The 22,825-nt window shown below is 35.5% G+C and overlaps 4 protein-coding genes across 5 annotated transcripts in view; 3 read left to right on the top strand and 1 right to left on the bottom strand.

Moving 5' to 3' along the window:
• The window catches only part of bt (projectin protein bent), a 38,051-nt gene extending 25,161 nt beyond the window's left edge, over positions 1-12,890 (top strand). For both annotated transcript variants that reach the window (XM_015927016.3, XM_015927026.3), the window contains 13 exons: positions 171-1,055; positions 1,194-1,639; positions 1,760-1,844; positions 2,100-3,192; positions 3,323-3,558; positions 3,640-3,714; positions 4,174-7,755; positions 7,868-11,326; positions 11,416-11,712; positions 11,800-11,928; positions 12,033-12,230; positions 12,307-12,420; positions 12,517-12,890. In XM_015927016.3, coding sequence (XP_015782502.2) covers positions 171-1,055; positions 1,194-1,639; positions 1,760-1,844; positions 2,100-3,192; positions 3,323-3,558; positions 3,640-3,714; positions 4,174-7,755; positions 7,868-11,326; positions 11,416-11,712; positions 11,800-11,928; positions 12,033-12,230; positions 12,307-12,420; positions 12,517-12,719 — 10,802 coding nt within the window. In that variant the 3' untranslated portion in view covers positions 12,720-12,890. The remainder of the gene's footprint in view (positions 1-170; positions 1,056-1,193; positions 1,640-1,759; positions 1,845-2,099; positions 3,193-3,322; positions 3,559-3,639; positions 3,715-4,173; positions 7,756-7,867; positions 11,327-11,415; positions 11,713-11,799; positions 11,929-12,032; positions 12,231-12,306; positions 12,421-12,516) is intronic.
• A 1,238-nt stretch (positions 12,891-14,128) lies between these two features.
• LOC107371373 (uncharacterized) lies at positions 14,129-16,132 on the top strand. The gene has a single exon (XM_025162118.2). It carries the CDS (start codon positions 14,345-14,347, stop codon positions 16,058-16,060), a length of 1,716 nt encoding a protein of 571 aa, XP_025017886.2. The 5' UTR covers positions 14,129-14,344; the 3' UTR covers positions 16,061-16,132.
• A 936-nt stretch (positions 16,133-17,068) lies between these two features.
• LOC107360398 (trimeric intracellular cation channel type 1B.1) lies at positions 17,069-18,475 on the bottom strand. The gene is made up of 4 exons (XM_015927049.3): positions 17,735-18,475; positions 17,594-17,681; positions 17,291-17,523; positions 17,069-17,223 (listed from the first exon to the last, which is right to left on the bottom strand). Exons 1-4 carry the CDS (start codon positions 18,195-18,197, stop codon positions 17,159-17,161), a joined length of 849 nt encoding a protein of 282 aa, XP_015782535.1. The 5' UTR covers positions 18,198-18,475; the 3' UTR covers positions 17,069-17,158.
• A 1,340-nt stretch (positions 18,476-19,815) lies between these two features.
• On the top strand, positions 19,816-22,406 carry LOC112538737 (uncharacterized). The gene is made up of 2 exons (XM_025160637.2): positions 19,816-19,959; positions 20,256-22,406. The coding sequence occupies exon 2, from the start codon at positions 20,721-20,723 to the stop codon at positions 22,170-22,172; it is 1,452 nt and encodes a 483-aa protein (XP_025016405.1). The 5' UTR covers positions 19,816-19,959; positions 20,256-20,720; the 3' UTR covers positions 22,173-22,406.
• Positions 22,407-22,825: the final 419 nt, after the last annotated feature.

Below are 22,825 nucleotides of genomic sequence, written 5' to 3' on the forward strand. Positions count from 1 at the left end.
AAGATCCCAAAATAATTGCTCAAAAATGAACGCTCGATCAAAGAGCAGCTAGAAAAATCATAGTTAGGGTTCATGCCACAATCACCAAAGAAGCTTCTAAGAAAAGCAGTGAATCTTCATTAAAATCCTGAAATAATTAATTAATAATTATTTTCTTTTTTCTCGAAAAGGAACCGAATATGAATTTAGAGTTGTAGCTGTCAATAAAGCTGGTCCAGGAGAGCCAAGTGAACCATCTCGATCAGTCGTTGCTAAACCAAGAAAACTTGCTCCTCGTATTGATAGAACTAATCTTAAACCAACAACAATTAAGGCTGGTCAACCAATCAAATTTGATGTTGATGTTAAAGGGGAACCTGCGCCGACAATTACATGGGCATTCAAAGATGCACCATTAAAGACAGGCGACAATGTAACTGTTGATACCGAACCTTATCATACATTGTTAATGCTTGTGAAGACAAAACGAGAACAATCAGGTAGTTATGTTATAACTGCCAAAAATGAGCACGGAGTCGATGAGGCTACTGTTGATCTTAACATCATAAGCAAACCCTCACCTCCTAAAGGACCTTTAGAAGTATCTGATGTACATGCTGAAGGTTGTAAATTGAAATGGAAGAAGCCAGAAGATGATGGAGGATTACCTCTTTCAAATTACGTTGTTGAAAAAATGGATACAGATACTGGTCGATGGGTACCTGTAACCACAACTCGTGATACTGAGGCTGATATCAAGGGTCTTACACCAGGTAAAGAGTATAAATTTAGAGTACGTGCTGTTAATCCTGAAGGCGAATCAGATCCACTTGAAACTGAGAAGCCAATTGAAGCTAAAAATCCATTCGATGAACCTGGAAAGCCTGGAAAACCACAGGCTAAAGATTGGGATCGACATCATGTTGACTTGACCTGGGATGCTCCAGAAAAGGACGGAGGAAGTCCCATTACTTCTTACATAATTGAGAAGAAAGATAAATTAAGTACAAAATGGCAAAAGGCTTGCGAAGTAATCGGAGATAAATGTCAAGCCCGAGTTCCAGATCTGACAGAAGGTAAGTTCAATGAAGATTTAAATTTGCCCTTACTTTAGGCTGAGGTTTAATTAGTATTGTGTTATAACTGCATAAATTTACAATTTTTAATGAGATTTTCGGTAATTAACTGATAATTGTTTTCTTCATCTTGCAAAGGAATGGAGTATCAGTTTAGAGTTCGTGCTGTTAATAAAGCTGGCCCCAGTCAGCCAAGTGAAGCTAGCGATACTGTTACAGCTAAAGCTCGTAACGTTCCTCCGCGTGTTGATCCAATCAAAGATATTACTTTACACGCTGGAAAACCACTCAAAATTGATGTCAAAGTATTCGGTGAACCTCCTCCGAAAGTTCAATGGTTTTTGGATGATAAACCATTATCAACTGGAGGTCGAGCTTCTATAGAAAGTCCAGCTTACCGCACAAAACTCTTAGTTCCAGTCGCTGAGCGATGTGATGCTGGAGTTTATAAAATTGTTGCTACAAATCCTAATGGAAAGGACGAGGCAACTGTTAGAGTTAATGTTTTGGATAAACCAACAGCTCCAGAAGGACCGTTGGTAATCTCAGACATTCACGCCGAAGGATGCAAGCTCAAGTGGAAAGTAAGTTTTCAAAATCAATTTTTAACTCCAACTGATATCTATTTTTGCTTCATGAATTTACTATCACATTTGTTTGAGATAAAAAATAATCACAATATGCAATCTTCAACGATTTTTCAGGAACCAAAAGACAATGGTGGTTCACCTGTAGACTATTATCAGGTTTACAAAATGGAACCAGCAACTGGAAAATGGATTCCATGTGGTAAGTTTGAAAGATTCAATTTCACTTATTTCGACAGAAAGAAAGTTAATTGAATCATTAATATATTTATTGATATATCAGTAAAGTAACCCATAAGTTAATAGAATTTAATTTTTTGGAAGATCAGGGAATATTAAATTTTTTGATGCTCATTATTTTGCTTTTAACTTTAACATGACTATTTAAGATCATCAAAATTAAGCAAGTGATGAGTTAACATTACAATGGTTTAACTTTTTAATTACTTCAACACAGGTAAAGCTTATGGACCAGAAATGGAAGTTGCTAACTTGGAGCCAAATCAAGAGTATAAATTCAAAGTTACTGCTATAAACGCTCAGGGTGAGTCTGAGCCTTTAGAAGCAGATCAATCCATTATCGCCAAGAATCCATTTGATACTCCTGACGCACCTGGAATGCCAAAGGTTGTTGATTATGATAAAAATCATGTTGATCTTAAATGGACGGCTCCAATGAAAGATGGCGGATCTCCAATAACAGGATACATTATTGAAAAGAAGAGCGCTGATTCAAGTCGCTGGGTGAAAGCTGCACAAACTGATGGACCTGGAACTGAAGTTAAAGTGACGGACCTACAAAATGGTGAAACTTATCAGTTCAGAGTTCGTGCCTTGAATGCTGGAGGACAAGGTGCTCCAAGTGAACCTTGTAAACCAGTAACATGTAAACCAAGAAAATTACCACCACGAATTGATCGCAAAAATTTGAAACCTGTGTCTATCAAGGCAGGTCAAGCTTTTAGTTTTGATGTTAATGTTCAAGGTGAACCAGCGCCAGATGTACAATGGTTTATCAAAGACTCTCCCGTGAGAGAAACTACTGATTTAACCATCACCAATAAGCCATATAATACTAAATTAAATTGTGATCGAGCTGAAAGAAAAGATTCAGCCGTTTATCGAATTGTTGCTAAAAATCAATACGGTATGGACGAAGCTGACGTGGAAGTTACTGTAGTAAGTAAACCTGGTAAACCAGAGGGACCATTGGAAGTTAGTGATGTTAACAAAAATGGATGTAAATTGAAGTGGAATAAACCTAAAGACGATGGAGGAATGCCTCTTGATGGCTATTTAGTTGAAAAGCTAGATCCTGATACAGGATCTTGGGTCCCAGTTGGTAAAACATTTTTACCTGAATTTGATGTTACCGGACTAACTCCAGGAAAAGATTATTCATTCCGAGTAAAAGCTGTTAATAAGGAGGGTGAATCTGAACCATTGCAAACACTTGCACCAATCACTGCCAAAGATCCATTCTCACCTCCTGGTCAGCCTGGTAAACCCGAAGCAACTGATTGGAGTGGTGATCATTGTGATCTTAAATGGTAAATTTACAAGTTTTTAATTTTTTATTAGACAATACGAATGATTTCTTAATTATAAGCATATATTATTATGAATATTATATCTGAAATTTTTAATTTATGATTCTATCTTTCATTAATCGATCAAAAGGGACGCGCCTGCAACTGATGGAGGAGTTCCAATTTCACATTATACAATTCAGAAGAAAGAGAAAGGATCGACTAAATGGACTGATGCTGTTGAAGTTCCAGGTAATGTGTGCAAAGGAACCGTACCTTTCCTGACCGAAGGAAAAGAATATTCTTTCAGAGTAATTGCTCATAACAAAGCTGGACCAGGAGAACCTAGTCTTCCCTCAAATTCATTCCTTGCCAAACCTAGATATCGTAAGTAATTTGTAAATTTGAAGCTTCTCATCTGAAAAAATGTTGATCAAAAACATTTAATTACAATATTTTTGATTACAGTTGCTCCACAAATCGACAGAAAAAATCTCAAAGACTTACGTATCAATGCCGGTCAAACTATTCGGTTCAATGCTGGTAAGTTTCAACTGCATATCTCAAGTCTATTGTTTAACATTTTTCAACCTTTTAATCTAACGTTAATCCGAAAAACAAAATCACAAATTCAAAGATTAAAAATCTTTCTTGCATGACTATTTATCCCAAGATTATCAGCTTAAGCTTGCAATGTCAAATTATGATAAAATCTCAATCATTTATTCTAAAGCTATTTCTGGAACATTTAATTGTCTTGGAACTATAATTTGAACGAATCTTAACTCAATCCGAATTAGAAACTAACCTTGTGTATTGAATCTTATGATGATATTAGCATGGTAAATTGAATGCATGTATTCAATGGAAAACCTGACTCATTTTGAAATGCAAATATTACCGTAAGTTACTAACTATTGAAAACTAGTAAAATCAATAAAAATTATGGCTGGTTGATTTAATTGTGGAAATAATATGTATATTATTTTTGTATTTGAAAAGATGTTATTGGTGAGCCTGCACCAACAGTAACTTGGACTCTCAACGATCAAGGAATTCGTGGAGATGATCACTTTAATCTTGAAAATACCGACAACAATACAAAACTTACCATTCGTAATTCAAAGAGATCAGACTCTGGAAAATATGTTGTTACTGCTGTTAATAGTTCAGGAAAAGATCAAGTAACAATTCAAGTAACTGTGATTGATGTTCCTTCTCCTCCTGAGGGTCCAATTGAAATTACTGACATCACCAGAAATGGTGGAAGAGTCAGATGGCGGAAACCCAAAGACGATGGAGGGGCCAAAATTATTGGTTATATTGTTGAGAAACGTCTCAAAGGCGCTAAAGAGTTTGAAGCTTGCAATGAAGTTCCAGTTCCTGATACTAGTGCCGTGGTCTCCGGGCTTCAAGAATCCGAGGAATATGAGTTCCGTGTCGTTGCTGTTAATGAAATGGGCGAAAGTCCACCCTCTGTTCCTTCGGCTTTAACTAAAATTGAACCACAACCTGATCGACCACGAATCGATGCATCAGGAGTTAAAGATATCACAGTTAAAGCAGGCCAAGAGTTTGTAATCAAAATACCATATGTTGGCTTCCCTAAACCAACGGCTCATTGGATGAATGAAGATAAACCCATCGATGAGGAAGATAAACGACTGATGAGTAAAGTAGGCGATGATTATGTCTTGCTTGCTTGTTCATCAGCTAAACGCGATGATACTGGACGTTACATGGTTACACTTAAAAATCCATGTGGAACAGATTCTGTCTCTTTGAATGTCAAAGTTCTTGATCGACCTGGTCCACCTCAAAACGTTCGTGGTGAAGATGTTGACGGTGATTCATTAACTCTTCTCTGGAATCCACCAAAAGACGATGGTGGAGCTGAAATCTCCAATTATGTTGTTGAAAAACGTGAGGTTGGTGCCAATACTTGGTCTAGAGTTAGTAGCTTTGCTTCTGGCACTGATATTCGTGTTCGTAACTTGACTGTCGGAAAATCATATGATTTCCGTGTTATGGCTGAAAATCAATATGGTACAAGTGACCCAGCTCAAACATCTGAACCTATTCTGGCCAAACTTCCATTCGATCCTCCAGGTCCTCCAGGAATACCTCGAAGTCTGGAAACATCACCTGATTCAATTACCATTGGCTGGTCTAAGCCACGAGATGATGGTGGTTCATCTATTATTGGTTATGTGATAGAAAAGCGAAAGGTTGGTGATAAGAATTGGGCTCGAGTCAATCCTAATCCAGTTCAAGAGCTTAACCACCGAATCGGAGGTCTTCAAGAAAATGGTGAATATGAATTCCGAGTTGCTGCTGTTAACGCTGCAGGTCAAGGACCATTCAGTGAAGCCTCGGACGGAATATTTGCCCGTCATCCAGCCTGTCCACCTAAGATTGACTCTGGTTTCCATTTAAGAGATTTAGTTGTCATGGCAGGTGAACAGTTCACCATTCGTGTTCCCTTCAATGGTTATCCTTTGCCCAAAGCTGAATGGCTTATCAACGGAACCATTGTTATACCTGATGATCGTGTTTATTCAGAGGTTAATGTAGCATTTACTATATTGACCAATAAAAAGGCTAAACGAACTGACTCTGGTAGTTACACATTAAGACTGACCAATTCTGAAGGAACAGATTCATGCACTTGCAGAGTTCAAGTTGTTGATAAACCTGGTCCACCACAAGGACCTTTGGATGTATTTGATATTACACCTGAAACTTGTACTTTATCCTGGCGACCTCCACTTGATGATGGAGGAAGTCCAATCACAAACTATGTTGTTGAAAAGCAAGATCCAGTGACAAAGATGTGGACCAAATTGAGCTCTTTCTGTCGAACCTGTCATTACAATGTAATGGGCCTTGAGCTTGGTAAAAAATACAATTTCCGTGTTTGCGCTGAAAATCAGTATGGTACTTCTATACCTTTGGAAACTGATGGACCCATTACAGCTAAATTCCCATTCGATGTTCCCGATCCACCGGGTAAACCAACAATTACAGATGTTGCACCAAATGATGTCACCTTATCATGGGAAAGACCTATGCATGACGGTGGATCCAAGATTCAAGGCTATCAAGTTGAATATCGCGATCCCATGGATGGTCGTTGGCTTGTATCTAATCCATTCCTACTTCGTGAAACAACCTGGATTGCCTCTGGATTGATCGAAGGTCATGATTATGAGTTTAGAGTGAAAGCTAAAAATGCTGCTGGTTTCAGTAAACCTAGTGAATCATCTGGATTGGTTAAAACTCGACCTAAATTCAGTGTACCTTCTCCACCACAAAATCTTCACATTACTAAAGTTGGTAAATCATACGCTGATTTGGCCTGGGAAAAGCCCAGATCAGATGGTGGCTCTAAAATCAATGCGTACATTGTTGAGAGACGAGAGAAAGGCAGTAGCTATTGGATTAAAGTCAACGAATATGGTTGCCTTGATTGTCAATATACTGTTCTTAACCTTATCGAGAACAATGAATACGAATTTCAAGTTTCTGCTGTCAACGCTGCAGGTAAAAGTGAACCTTGTACACTTGCTCAGCCAGTCAAAATAACCGACATTGCTGATGGAGTTAAACCAGAATTTGTTCGTAAATTGTTCAACAAGAATGCCAATTTGAAGGGAACTCTTCGCTTTGAATGTGAAGCTTTAGGTAAACCCGTTCCAAAGGCTCGTTGGCTTAAAAATGGTGTTGAAGTTTTACTTGGCAACCGTATTCGAGCTCTTGATGATGGTGAAGGAGTTTACCGTCTAGTATTTGATGAAGTACTCGAAGTTGATGAGGGTACATATACTTGTGAAGTTACAAATCCATTAGGATCTGATAGATGTTCAGCTGATCTCAAAATCGCATCACCACCTTCAATACTTCGCTGTCCTGAAGAAGTCTACTTACCTGAACATGATAATGGTAAAGTTAAAATATACTTTAGTGGATCAAGTCCATTTGAAGTTACTTTATATAAGGACGGTCTCGAAGTATCTGAAAGTGAACATCTGAAAGTAACATTGTTTGATGATTATGCGATCATATTTGTTCGAGATGTTGCTAAAGGTGATCAAGGAAAATACAAATTGGTTGTCAAAAATGATAGTGGATCTGCTGATGCTAACTTTACCCTACTCGTTACCGGATTACCAGGACCTCCAATCGGTCCATTAGTAATTACTGATGTTAATCAACATTCAGCTACATTGGCCTGGAAAACTCCAAAATATGATGGAGGATGTAAAATCACTCATTATGTTGTTGAAAGGAAAGAAACATCTATGGGTCAATGGGTTACAGTTAGTTCGACCTGTCGTGATACAACAACTGTTGTTCAAGGATTAACTCAAAACGGTGAATACTTGTTCCGTGTTATGGCTGTCAATGAAAATGGTCAAAGTATTCCTTTGGTTGCTGATAAACCGATAATTGCTAAATTACCGTTTGATCCACCTTCAGCACCAGGCATTCCTCAAGTTACAGAGGTTGGCGGTGATTTTGTTAACCTTTCATGGGAAAAACCAGAATCAGATGGTGGATCTCGTATTCTTGGTTACTTTATTGGTAAGTTATATTTTAATGATTATTTATCAAGACCTTGCTGTTTTGATTGATTAATTTACACAAAAGAAATGTTTGAAAATGTTTAACACGTTTATTGTTTTATTTTCAACAGAAAAACGAGAAGTTGGAACACAAGGTTGGCAAGCTGTCAATCCAATTTCATTGTGTCATGCAACTCAAATCAATATTAGTAATTTAATTGAAGATCGACAATACGAATTTAGAGTGTTTGCTGTGAATGAAGCAGGAAACAGTCCACCTTCACAAGCTTCGGGTTCAGTCAAAATAAAAGATCCAGAAGCTGCTATTCCACCTGAATTTGTGACACCTTTGAAAAACGTAATGGCTATTGAAAATAAATCGGCTCAATTTAGTTGTACAATTACGGGAATGCCAACACCTCATGTTACTTGGTACAAAGGAGCGCGGGAGATTCACGATGGAGGTAAATATGCAATTCTCAAGGATGGAGATAATTACATTTTGGGAATTTCAAATGTTTATGGTGAGGATGCTGATGAATACACTTGCCGAGCATCTAACAAAGGAGGTACCAGAACATCTCGAGCTGAATTGATTATTAAAACAGCGCCTAAAATACATGTGCCACCTAGATTCAAGGATATGGCATGTTTCGATAGAGGTGAAAATGTTATTATAAAAATACCTTTCACTGGATTCCCTAAACCACGAATAAAGTGGTTCAAGGAAGGTGAAGAGATTGAATCTGGTGCTCATTTTGATGTACAAATCAAAGAAAGACATGCAATCTTGGTTATTCGAGATGCATCACGAGAAGATAATGGCCTATACTCAATCAAGGCTGAAAATGAACTCGGTATGGATTCAGCTGTCATTAAAGTTTCAATATCCGATCGTCCAGATCCACCTCGATTCCCAATCATTGAGACAGTTGGTGATGAGTTTGTTACAATGTCATGGAAGGCACCAGCTTGGGATGGAGGAAGCTCTATAACCAATTATATGATTGAAAAGAAGGAGCCAACAATGTCAACGTGGGTTCGTTGTGCTAATACTCGATTTACTCTTCACCAAGTTGGTGGATTAAATCCCGAAAAAGAATACGAATTTAGAGTCTATGCTGAAAATATTTATGGACGAAGTGAACCTTCTGATGTTACAAGTGTTATTAAAACTAGACCAAGTGAAAAAGATAAGCTCAAGAAACGTCACTGGTTAACGGATGCTCATGGGCGTAAAGTTAGAGGTAAAGATGAAGGAAAAATTACCAATTATGATCAATTTGTTACGGAAGATATCAAATTCCAGGGACCAGTTGATATTAAAACATCATCTATTTATGATTTCTATGACATTCTGGAAGAAATTGGTACAGGAGCTTTTGGTGTGGTCCATAGGTGCCGTGAAAAACGATCAGGTCAAATATTTGCCGCTAAATTCATTCCGGTTGCTCATCCATATGAAAAATCTGTGATTCGTAAAGAGATTGACATAATGAATCAACTTCACCACAATAAGCTGATACGTTTGCATGATGCTTTTGAAGATGATGATGAAATGATATTGATTTATGAATTTATGTCTGGTGGAGAGTTATTTGAAAGGATAACCACCGAAGGCTATCACATGTCAGAAGCCGAAGTAATCAACTACATGAGACAAATTTGTGAAGGAGTTAAACACATGCACGAGAAAAATATCATTCATTTAGACCTAAAACCCGAAAATATTATGTGTCAAACTAAAAACTCTAGTGCCGTAAAGATTATTGACTTTGGATTGGCAGCCAAATTGGATCCTAATGAGGTAATTAAAATATCAACTGGAACAGCCGAGTTTGCCGCACCAGAAATTGTTGAACGAGAACCTGTTGGTTTCTATACCGATATGTGGGCTGTCGGAGTTCTAGCCTATGTATTGCTTAGCGGTTTATCACCTTTTGCTGGTGACAATGATATTGAAACATTGAAAAATGTTAAAGCCTGTGATTGGGACTTTGATGAAGATGCCTTCCGCAACATTTCCTCCGAGGCCAAAGATTTTATTCGTAAATTACTAACACGCCATAAGGAGAAGAGACTTACGGCTCATGAGTGTCTTGAACATGCATGGCTCAAGGGAACCGGAGGAACAACTCCAATATCCAATAGAAAATACGTTCCAATTCGTGATCGTATTCGAGCTAAATATGGTGATTACTGGTGGTCCGTATTATTACCCATTGGTCACATTTCAAATTACTCTTCTCTTCGTAAACTTCACGTAGAAAGGTACAAGATCCATGAAACGTACATTGATAGACGAGAGGCTGCTCCTCGATTTGTTATACGACCTCAATCAACCTTCGCATACGAAGGACAAGCAGCTAAATTTTTCTGTCGTGTTATTGCAGCAGCTCCAGCTACTGTTACATGGTATCATGATAACACTGAACTGAAACAAAGCGTTAAATACATGAAACGCTATGGAGGAAATGATTTTACATTTATTATCAATAGGTGTAAACTGGATGATCGTGGTGAATACATTATTCGAGCTGAAAATACGTATGGCTGGCGAGAAGAACCAGTTTTCCTGAATGTGCAATCCAAGCCACTTGATATACCACAAGTTCGCTTGGATGAACCCAAGGTTCGTCGACGTGATCCACCGCCGCCATTATGGCTTGATGAACCTGACTGCGCACCAGTTTTCACATTCCATTTGAGACCTCGTGTGATCCAGAGTGGTATTGGTGTTAAACTTTTAGCCTGTCTCCAAGGCAAACCAGCGCCAGAGATTCGTTGGTTCAAAGATGGCAAAGAATTGTCTAAATATGATTATACAATGTCCCACTCTGCTGGTGTTATTACCTGTGACATTCAATCATGTACATTGGAAGATGCAGGCAAATACACTGTTACAGCCACTAATTCATATGGAGAGGCTGAAAGTTCATGCCAAGTTATCGTAGAGAAACGTAAGACTGTTGCACCACATGGTGCACCGGTTGTTTCTGGTCCCAAACCAACGGTTGCTCATACAGCACCTTCCATAGCATCACCAATGGGCTCATTTATCAATGACATACCCCACATGAGCTCATCATTATCATCAACTGCAGCATACAAGGATTCATCATCATACACTGGCTCATATAAAAAAGATTACTCTTCATCTACATTTAAAAAAGCTGGCTCAACTTATTCAAGCTCATCAAGTACCAGTGATCAATATTCAACTAAAAGCTCTAAAGTAACATCATCATCAACTCGTCATTTTTCATCAGCTCATAAATCAGAATATAAATCAGATTACAAATCAGATTACAAATCGGATCACAAGTCTGACTACAAGTCATCAGCATCATCCTATGATCACAAAAGTGATTATAAATCAGGTTTGAAGACCGATTTCAAGTCACGATTATCGCCAGCTAGTTCACTTAGTCCAAGTGTTGGCGGTGGCAGTCATTCAGCTCCATCTCCTAGAGGAACCACACCAATCTCCCCAAGTCCAGACTTGACCCTCCCAAAACCTTCAAGACGTTATGGTGAAAGCGAATCAGGTGATATCAGTCCTTCCAGGGCGCGAACTAAAGATCTAGCTTGTAAGTCTTCATAGAGATGCAAATTTTATACCAATCATTTCTTATTGATTAATTTTATTATTTTGTTATTTTCATTTTGTCCCTTTTAGTGCCAGAAGATGCTGAAAGTGCGCCTGAATTCACAGAAAAGTTAAACGATTTAGAGATTAAAGATGGAGATTCGTTATTGTTGAAATGTAGTATAAAAGGAGTTCCAGAGCCACAAGTCGAATGGAGTAAAAACGGCGAAATCCTTCGCTCATCAGACATAATTGATCTCAAATATAAAAATGGCGTTGCTTCACTTGCCATCGGTGAAGTATTCCCCGAAGATGAGGGTGAATATGTTTGTACAGCGACAAACTCTCAAGGTTCCGCAACAACTAAATGCAAATTAACCGTTATCCGTAAGTTTCCAATCAAACAAATAAAATTTTTATCGAATTGTTTCCAAACTAGTTCGCAAGCTAACTAAATTGTTTTGTATTTTTCAGCAATGCCAACAATCACTCCCGGTACTAAACAAGGCCCAGCAAAAGGCTCACCAAGAATAATATCTCATGTTAGAAGTCAGATTGTTAAAGATGGTGATAAGGATGTAACACTTCAGTGTACAATCAAAGGTAAACACTGTTACTTCAATTGTTTTTATTTGATTTATAGTAGTCACAAATTTTCAATAACTGTCAATTTTTATAATAATTTTAATTTTAACACCATCTTTTAGGAGCCAACAAATTTGAAGTAATTTGGTTACACAATGACAAAGAAATTAAACCAAGCAAGGACTTCCAATATAAAAATGAGGGAGATGATTATTACTTGATTATAACTGAAATTTACCCTGAAGATGCTGGAACTTACACCTGTGAAGCCTTTAATGAAGCTGGAGAAGCTTTCTCTAGTTGTACTCTTCAAGTTATTGGTAAGTTTAATTTAGTCAATGAAGCAAGAGATAAAATTTCAAATCAATAACAACAATTTGTTTTATTAATCAACAGTACCTGAAGAAGAAATCAAAGGTCCCGAAATAGCAACCTTTCCACAATCTTTAACTGTCCAATTAGGAAAGAGCGCAAGTTTCACTGTTGAAACTAAAATGGCTGTAAAATCAGGTAATTATTTAGATCGTCTAGTAATTATGTTTTAAAAATGTGCAAACATTGAATATCGATTTTAATTTTTTCCCCTTTATCTTTTTCTTTTTTTAGTTCAATGGCTTCAAGACGGCAAAATTATCAATGAAACAAGCAGCCACCATAAATTGACGAAGGAAAGTCCTAAAAAACATACATTGACGATTCCATCAACGTTAACTACTGATATTGGACAATTTACTGTTAAATTAGTCGATAAAACTGGAGAAACCAATGCAACTGTCGCTCTAAATGTTATCACTGAAGATGAAGTTTAAATTAAATAAAATATGTTGATTTCGCGTGTGTATTACAAACGATCCTCTGATTGTCAATTACTTTGTTAATCCTTTCCGCCCTTAACTTGTATCTGCTGTCGTTTGACCCAAATCATCACCAATGACGGTAGAAAAATACTCATTAAAATAAACTTTGTTACACTCATCAAACATCAAATGTGTCTCTCAATATTGCTTGTTAGATATTGTCGTGTTTTTATTTCATTTAACCTATTAAGTTGTACATATTATTTTTCGTTTTATCATTGATAAAGTTTAACTTTAAGAATTTTTTGGCTTCATTCTAATAAGAATTCGAGACAATTTCATCACAAAATCTTTAACCACTGTCATAGCTCAGATTGTCTGTAATTAAATCATGAGAATCAAAAATATTCAGATAGACAGCCACCGAAATTGAGTTGCAAACATTTTTAATATCTTATGCGCATATTGAGATAGATTAATCAATGAACTTAATCAATATTGGATAAAAAGTACCATCTCTTTAATTTAGACTGAGGAACGTGCTAGTTACATTGAATAAAATGGGAAAAAATTGCATGTAGCAATTTCGGTGGCTGTATTTTGAGATTGTTTCTTTTACAGCCAATCTTATTGTTTAAACGACAAAATAAAAATACGAGCCGAAAAGGACAGATGCTTGAACCATTCATCTTATTCTGATTCTGATTACTGATGAATTATTCAATCTCAATTTGAGAAGCATTTTGAGAATCTTTTACGTATAAAAGAGAAATTATTCAAGTAGATACCTTAGTTAGTCGACATTCACATCACTCACTAAAAAGTCGATAAAATAGACTGTGTTTCACTATAGCCGGCTAAAGCAGATCATTATTGAGTCCCATTTCTGCTCAGAAACCATTCTTACCTAACGAATTCGTAAATAAATAAACTGAACTAATGAGAAATATAAGGCGTAAATTACATGCATTTCATGCGATGAGATCTTTATAAAAAAGATACGCAATGCGTAAAACGCATGATGAAGAGGAGTTCTGAAAAGGCAGATGAAAATAATATTAATAACTTGAAAACATGTTTAGTTTTGTGTAGTGAAAATAGTGAGAATAAGCTATTTCAAGTAAATCTTGTTTATAAGATACATCGATAGGAATAAAATCGAAGAGTCTAGTATCGATATTTATTGATAATAGAAAGAGAAGAGAAAGCGTAGCAGAATAGAAACAAAGTAAAACATGAGAATTTCAATTAAATTGTTCAACATGATCAAAAATTTATCTGATTCAATGATGTATCAAAAATAAAGATGAGAATTAATTCTGAGAAAAAAACATCGATATATCATTGTGAATCGATATCGAGCGACAAATATCTGAATGTATCGAGTATTCTGATGTATCGGAACACCTTTAGTCATTGATTATTACTCAAAGCGTTTGAAAACGGTTGAAATGACTCCATTTTGAATTATTTGATTACCAAGTATTTAATTTGTTTAAAGTTAATTTCTGTGGTTCCTTCAACTATTTTGCATTATCTTTTTAGCCATCAAGTTCCCCACCTTTCCTTTGTTCCCTTCTTTTTTGATAACAATCGGTTATTATTTGTGAGGTGATTTACATTATTTGGAAAACAACATGACGGACGCGGGTTTCTTCCGTGGTACTTCAGCTGAGCAGGACAATCGTTTTTCAGATAAACAGAAAAAATTGCTTAAGCAATTAAAATTTTCTGAAAACCTCAATCACAAGGTTGATCTAACTAAAGTAAATTTGGATGCCTTAAAACCTTGGATATCTAAACGTTTAGAGGAAATTTTAATGATGGATGATGATGTTGTGGTTGATTTTGTTATCAATCAATTAACTGAAAACAAATTTCCTGATGGTAAATTATTACAAATTAATCTGACCGGCTTTCTAAATGGTAAAATGGCGCGTGAGTTCATGGGCGAGCTATGGGATCATTTGTTGGAAGCTCAAGCATCTCCTGATGGTATACCTCCTAAATTAGCTGAATTGAAAAAGCAAGAAGCTAATAAAAAATCAACCTCACCTAACAAAGTAGAAGAAATTATCAAGAAAATTACACCACCAGTTGCTGATAATAGCCCGACTAGTCATCGATCTGGTCCAAACAAATCAAGATCACCTTCACCTTCATCAAAATTGAATAAAAGTCCGCGTAAGGATGATAGTGCACCAACTGAACCAAATTTACAAAGTAAACGATTTTATCGTGTCCGTGAAGATGGAGATAAGAATGGCTCTCCCGACCCTTCTGATAGGCAACGTGAAAGTCGCAAGCGAAGAGCTTCTTCTGGTAGTAATGTTTCAGATAAGTCCCGTCATTCACGATCAAAATCACCAGCGCGATCTAAATCAAGATCTAAATCACGATCTAGGTCTGGCTCACATCGTAAAAGTCGATCTCTATCCGGCTCACGGTCAAGTTCTAGATCACCTGTTAGACGACGTCGATCGCCGAGTCCAAGATGGAGAAGGAAAAGTCGTTCATTTTCACCTCGCAGGAGACGCAGTCGATCTTTTTCACCTCGAAGGCGGCGAAGTCCCAGACGGTTTAGATCTCCTCCCAGGCGACCTTTCTATAGACGGTCTCCTCGCGGTCGTTTCTCATCTCGACGTTGGTCTCCTCGACGAGATTATCGCTCTCCTTCGCCTAGAATGAGACGCTCACGTTCTAGGGGTAGAAGATCTGTTTCATCACCTCGACGAAGATCACCCTCACCATATCGACGTAGATCGCCAAGTTTCCGTGCAAGTGAACGTACACCTTCACCACGTTTACGAAGTAGTGACAATAGTGAAAGTGATTATGAAAGGAAAAAGAAGAAGAAGCATAAGAAAAATAAAAAGCACAAGAAATCTTCAATTAAATCTAAAAGCCCGCGCAAGGATGATGCCACACCAACCGAAGCAAGTACACAAAGTAAACGATTGTATCGTGCCCGTGAAAATGATGATAAAAATGGTTCTCCTGCTCCTTCTGACAAGTTACGAGAAGGCCGTAAGCGAAAAGCTTCATCTGCTAGCAACGATTCTGCAGAGTCTCATCATTCAGACTCTAAATCACCAGCGTTATCAAAATCAAGATCTAAATCTAGGTCTAGGTCTAAATCACGCTCTAGGTCCGTTTCACATCGTAAAAGCCGATCTCGAAGTGAATCAGGTTCACGTTCAAGTTCTAGATCACCTGTCAAACGTCGACGATCACCCGAAAGTGATTATGAAAAGAAAAAGAAGAAGAAACATAAAAAGAATAAGAAAAACAAGAAACACAAAAAGCATAAGCGCAGTTCTAAAAAGAAGAATCCTTCATCGGATTCAGAATGAAGACCAAACCAAAATGGAGATCAATGATTGAAATTGATAAATAAAATTGAATTCTTCTATTTAACAATTGAATTCATTTTTTGGTTTATTTTCTTTACCAAGTCATTTTTCGTGTTCAACTAATTGCTATTAGAATTATTATAGCTATATCACGTTTAGGCTCTTGACTCTAGATAATTTAAACAATAGTATTAGATTAGATTAGATTGTGAATCTTCTTCTCCTTTTAAGGTGATCTTATGATTGCGCGAACATTTAGGCACTTGCGTTTATGTTTCCTATGACACTCAATAAAATTAATAACGTATAAATACATTAATTGCAGCTATTGTTCATCCAATATATGTAATTAATCAACCGAATCAAATCTTGGTAGGGTTAATAATTTTTAATTACAACTAGTTTCAAGTAAAAATACTGTAAATGATGCCGGTTGAAGTTTGATTACAATTTATTTCTCCATCCTTGATCTTCAGAAATGAAAAAAAAGAAACAACCTTTAATAACAATAAATTCAATAAAAACACTTTAAATGGTACATTTATATCTTCAAGTTTTTTCTTATTTATTTCATTCCATGAACTTTCATAGTAAACAATATTATCATAACATTACTGTGCGTGTTTGTGATAAATATACTTCTTTAATCAATTAATCGAGCCAAATCGATCAAACAGACTCTTATATATCTTAATATTAATATTATCATCTAAATGTATTTTTTTGGTAAAAGTCTTATGAATTATTTTCTGGCTTCGAGGGAAAACTGTACTTAAATAACATTGCTTTAATTAGCTAAGGATTCTGATCGCGATCAACACGTTAAATTGGGTTTCAACCTTTCTCCATTTAATAGAGTGATATTCAGCAATCAAATAATAATGTTTCAATAAAAATTAAATATTAATGTATCACTGAAACAGAATGTCCCTTAATTTTTCAATTGATATTTTTCAGTGAATATTATTCGTCTAATAGATTCTTTAAGCGAAATATGAAAACATGAAATCAGTTTTTTATAATATTGTTTAATGTAATATTTACACCAAGAAGTACTTGAAGAGCATCAGATTTATCCTGTTTACTTTTCCTTCCAAATCATTCCTTTTTCTTCATTTCTTCTCGTCTAGGAATCTCAATCTTGGGCTCTTCTCCTTTTTTACCTGAAATTAATTGGAAACAAGTGAACAAGATTAGAAACGAATGTTTAACTGAATCAAATTTACTTACCATTTGTTAATAAACGAGTCAAAGTATCCCAAACACCTCCCAAGAAGATGAAGCTAAACAGGTTTTCAAATGGGATGAAAGGATCATGAATACCCAATAGCATGGATGATAATTTGAAATAGACGAAAAAGATAACAACTCCAAAGTAAATAAGAGCATGAGGAATTGAAATCCAATCCGTTTTCTTGTCAATAATAAAGATGATGGAAGCAACAATTGAAGCTTTCGTTGGACTGTTCATTTACAGAAATAAAAATAAGATTAAACAAATTAGATTATCAAAGCCTTTAGAGTTAAACTTACAAAGTTGGTGTAATCATTTCCATAGCATTTGGTGTCCAAACTCCTCTTATTAAGCGTTCCAACACTTTGATAAAACTTGCACCATTGCCTGAAAAGAGAAGGCAAAATTGTAAATCAGAGTCATTCAAGTTATCAACTAACCTTTAGCTGTTCCGACAATAGTCATTATAAGATATCCATCTGGATAAATCTTGGAAGCATGAGAAACTCCATCATGAATCTTTTTACATCTAACAATCTCTTTCATTGAAGCGAGAATAACTTTACAAGGCATAAATTTGGTAACTTTGTAAATGCAATCAAATGGTGAATAAAATATGAGATACCAAACGATTGTGGCTAACATGACTTGATTTGAACTCTTGAAAGCACTCAAAATGGGTTCACCAAGTAAAAAATTGGCCAAAATTGGACTGGCAAAGATGTTGACCATCGATGAGATCCAACAGGCAAATGGATGTTTCCTTGAAAAGGTATGACCACTTGGACCAAGATCATCTCGTATGTAAAGACAGCTAATAACAGCATGAGCTATCTCAAAGTAGGGAAACATTTTCAACTTTGCCACTTGATTAGCAATCTCGAGAAACTGCTCTGAATCCATTTTCAACTCTTGACCAATTTGGACAGAAGAAACAATTGAACAAATCAAACTGAACCAAGACTCACAAATGTAGGCAAAAAAAGCTGATCACTTGCAATGAAAGGTAAAATTGGAAACAAATGTTTTGCATTTGACTAATTTTTTATCTCAAGTACAATTGAATGTAAAGGAACCACAAATATTTGGTAGCTTCTTTTACCATTGATACAAGGTTATTTAAGAAGTGAAAGTGAGACAAGGAAAAAACATGATACAACAAATTCTGGGCAAGAAATATTGAAACAGCAATGGAATGGAAATTTCAACGGTTCCAGCTTTTGATTCAAGAGTTGCTCTTTTTTAACGCATTTCATTCACTTATTGTTGCCAACAATTTTTCAAGCCAACTTTGATAAAGTTCACAATTTTCAACCATTGCATCAAAAATTGTGCCTTTATTTATCATTGCATTAGATGGCAACACTAATTAACTAAATTAGAATCATTTCTTTCACAATAATAGTTATATTTACCTAACCATTTACAACTGTATATATTCAGTAAACTTTCAATGTTTGCTTTATTACTTGCCTAAGCTTTGCGAGTCTATTTTTCCAATGGTATTATTATGTTTATTTATTGATAATGAAAGGTAAATCATACCTAATTCATGGTTGAATCATCCTGAGTAACCTAGTTTTGTATGAAATAATATTGAACTAATACAAAACAATTTATTGTATAAACGTTTAGTGTTTACAAATAAACCTTTAGCTTTATAAAAGCCAAATGAATCTGATAAAAATTGATACATTTGTTACCCATTTTTAAATCTTAAGTGAATCGTATGTTGCAAATATTCAATTCACTCTTGAATTAAGTAAACACGCAATTAAATATTGTTTGATCACAAAAAAGGATGATCAATAGATCAATATAAAATTGAGAATTAACCTGAGCACGCAGGTAACCTCAATTTATTTCATTTTTGACTCTTTCTTTGCGCATTGCTTCTTGTTTGTCTTCACTGAATTGGGTTTCATCTTTCCTTTTTTTATACCATTTATTTTTCATCATCATCTTTATCATCATCATCATCATTATTACCATCGTCTAAATCATCCTTTTTTTATCCTTTCTCTGCTCTTTTGAATCCCTCCTAAGGTAATCGCGTCTTCTCCTCTTCAATTGACTGTACATTTCTTGACATTGATATCCTTAGCCTTTAGTTAACATTTTTTATTTTTATTTTTCGCCTTCTATTGTTTCCTCAAATTTGTATTAATTAATTTTACCCCTTTTTCATCTAATATATAATTATTACATTCCAATTTACTGGATATAAAATATCTCATGGACACTCATTTTTATACCTTAATTTGCCCTTTTCTTGCCACCCAATTTCCAGGTTAAATGTATTTTGATTATCTCACTTTTATCCCTTCCTTCAACATGTTTGACAATTGCTACTCGACTGATTATAAATCCTCATCTTTATGATCAAAACCATAGTGATAATTGATTCTTCATAAATGGTAAGTCTTTTACGATCATCATCTTGAAATAATCCCAGCTGATAATCTAAACATTGTTCAACCTTTTACCTCTTTATATTACTTCAGCTTTTTTTTCCTTTTAGAGTAAGATTATTCCCTGGGTTCTCCCTTTCTTCCTATCTGGTTGTCTTCCTATTTCTTTCTCCCTGTCATGTCTCCTACTCTATCATCGCCACCATCTTCCTCTTCCTTTTCATCATCTTTATCTTCTTCTATTATTAGGCCAAGTAAGAATTATTGAATTAACTATTGACAAGATCAAAATTTCTTATTGTATCTGTGTTTTTGTGCCATTTATGCATTATTTTTTATCTATGTCTCTTTTCACTGTTGAGCTTCTCTCCTGGTTTCACTGTTTCAGGTTTTTCTGTTGAATTCATGTTATAAACAATCTATAGTCTAATTTTAATTTATTGTCAACAAGTGTATCCTTTGTGTACTCGCCTAATTCATCTGTATTGTCTATGACAATCAATTATTTCAAATATTTTAATATATTCTTTTCTTTCTTTTTCCTTTCAAGTTTATTGTTTACTCAATCAACTCCAATGCTTTTTCGGTATCAATTTCATCAGACGGTTTCGCTTTGTGTTTGTGATTAATCTGTTTCAACAATCAATTTAAAATTTGACACCAAAAATTGATCCACGTTTAATATATTTTTCTAATTGAAGTCAATTCTTTCTCATTGTTCATTCCGGTTTGGATATATCAACACGTAATTTAATTGAGTGTCCCTCGCATGGGAAGGAGAGGAAGGAGAAGAAGGAGAAAGCGTTTATTATTGATATTGTCAACAAAATGTGATACCAGTTCTTGAAGAGTTAATCAAATCTTTAAATTGGTGTTGAATTGTAACTGTAATATGAGAGCTAAACCTTGACCAAAAAACGAAGCTTCAAAGGAAAAATTATATCTTAAAGAGTAACTTGTAAATTAAGTCAATTTATTCTACTATCAAAATTTTGTGATTAATAAGTGATCTCCAATGGATTCGGTTAACTCAATTGAGCCGTCATCAACTTCTTGTTATGGATCGGCAGTTTCAACTGGTTTACCAGAAGACCATCAACTGACCAATACTACTAATTTACCTGCCGAAGGATCATCTGGTATGTTATCTTCATCTAAAAGTGCAACTCTCATTACCTGCTCTTCATCTTTTAACTCCGAATGTAGCCTAACTTTGAGTAATGAGAACCTTCGCTCATCTCCTGATCTCAGTTTATCCCATGCAAATTTATCGCTATTAAAAGGATCCAAATTTATTCGTAGTTGTCGTACACCTTCTGCTGGTTTATTACTCTCAGTCCCATGTGAAAGATATGGTGGTTTTCGTCGTTTCTCGATGCAATCTGGACAAAGATTCTCTCTATCTCCAACCGATACTCTGTTTGAAGAGCAAAGTGAACTCATCTTAAACTGTGGTGCCCTTTCATCAGCTGTTTTAGGCCGAATCAAAAGTTTTTCAACTTCGGATATAACCATGACTTCTGGCCAATTCGATGGTCTTAACTTTCCTACCGATGGATTTGGTTTTGATTCTCATGGATTGAAAAGTTCCTTGTCCGAGATAGCTCTTTTCGGTGGCTGTGTTTGGAATCCAAGACTCAATCTGCCCAATATACGATCCCTTGATGCAACATCCCGTTCTTGTTCAACCTGGGCTATGGTTGGTGATCGAAGTATCTCTTCTGTTAGTCAGTTACCTTCGCCATCTCAGGCTCATTCAGTTTCTGGTACATTGTCTCCAACCCTTAATCCATTGGATATTGTTTACAGTATGAACAAAAAAGTGCGACAAATGTATATCCGTCAACGTTTATTATCAACTTATCGGACTCTTGAGCGACTTTCTCGAAGCCACCTGGATTTGGGTAACTTGATTAAAGGTGATTTGGTCAATAAACTGATTAAAGTCCAAGCAGAAGAGGGCTACGAGGGACCATCTTTAACTAGTATTAACAAATCAATAGATGTAGACTCATCATCTGTGATCACGCAACTCGAACCAAATGAGACAAAGGAAACAATTTCCAATATTCCTCCAGCATTAGCTAATACTTTTAATTTATCTCCATCAAACAGTTTTACCAAACAAGATTTATCATCAATAATATCAAGATCAACTTTCGCTCAAACCAATCCAGGCACTGGTCATGCTGATAAAAATGAAATTGATCCTGTCAAAACTAGCACAGATAACTCCAATGACAATGATCTTAATAACAACAGTAAACATGGTGACACTTCATCAGCTTCCAAATTTCAAGAAAGGCTAACTTCAACTTCATTGGACTTAATTCAACTACAAAATGATTTATTTTCGCTGTCAGTTCGTGATATTGAGTTACAAAAGGGTAAACCATTGACCAAATATGAAAGGAACATGATGATCTTCAATTGGTTACAAAACCTTGACCAAGAGGAATCCAATTAACTAAATTATTATTCAATGTTTAACGTTCTTCCAAATTGTATTATCAGTCTCCATTATCTTTCATCCAGAATAATGGAGAAATGAAATTGTTTTTTGCGCTTTTATTTGTTATTGTATCACATTATTATCGAATTATCTTTTTTTTCTCGAACCGAACCAAATTAAGATCATCAAAAAATTATAATTGATTCAAAATAATCTCTTGGTTGAATAAAATTGGATTATTTATTCTAAGTCAAGCAGCTTGAATTAATAGAGAATTTAAATCAATGATAATCTCATTTATTGTAATGTAATGATAATTTTACCAGAAATTGAAACAGACTCCAACTCACATAGCTAAAAATCAGAGAAAAGTAAATTTCTATGAAATCCAAAAAAGCAAAAAATTAATTTTAATTATCCTTATTTGATGTGTTATATAAAGTTGATCGAGTAGATCAATAGTCAATTAATTTGATTATGTATCAGCATATTCATCTATTAATACATCATCAAAGTCGATAGCTGAATGTCCATTTTCTGATTTCACTATTTTCTCTAACCATTTTGCTAATCATCTTTTGTGCTAATCATCAACTAATTATTCTGAACGATATCTGGGGAAACTGGTGTTGAATTTTGAGTCAAGCATTGAATTACTTATGACCATG

The sequence above is a fragment of the Tetranychus urticae genome, chromosome 2, assembly GCF_039701765.1.
Source record: "Tetranychus urticae isolate SD_2017Ah chromosome 2, NJAU_TeUrti_SD_1.0, whole genome shotgun sequence".
NCBI classification, from domain to species: Eukaryota; Metazoa; Arthropoda; class Arachnida; order Trombidiformes; family Tetranychidae; genus Tetranychus; species Tetranychus urticae.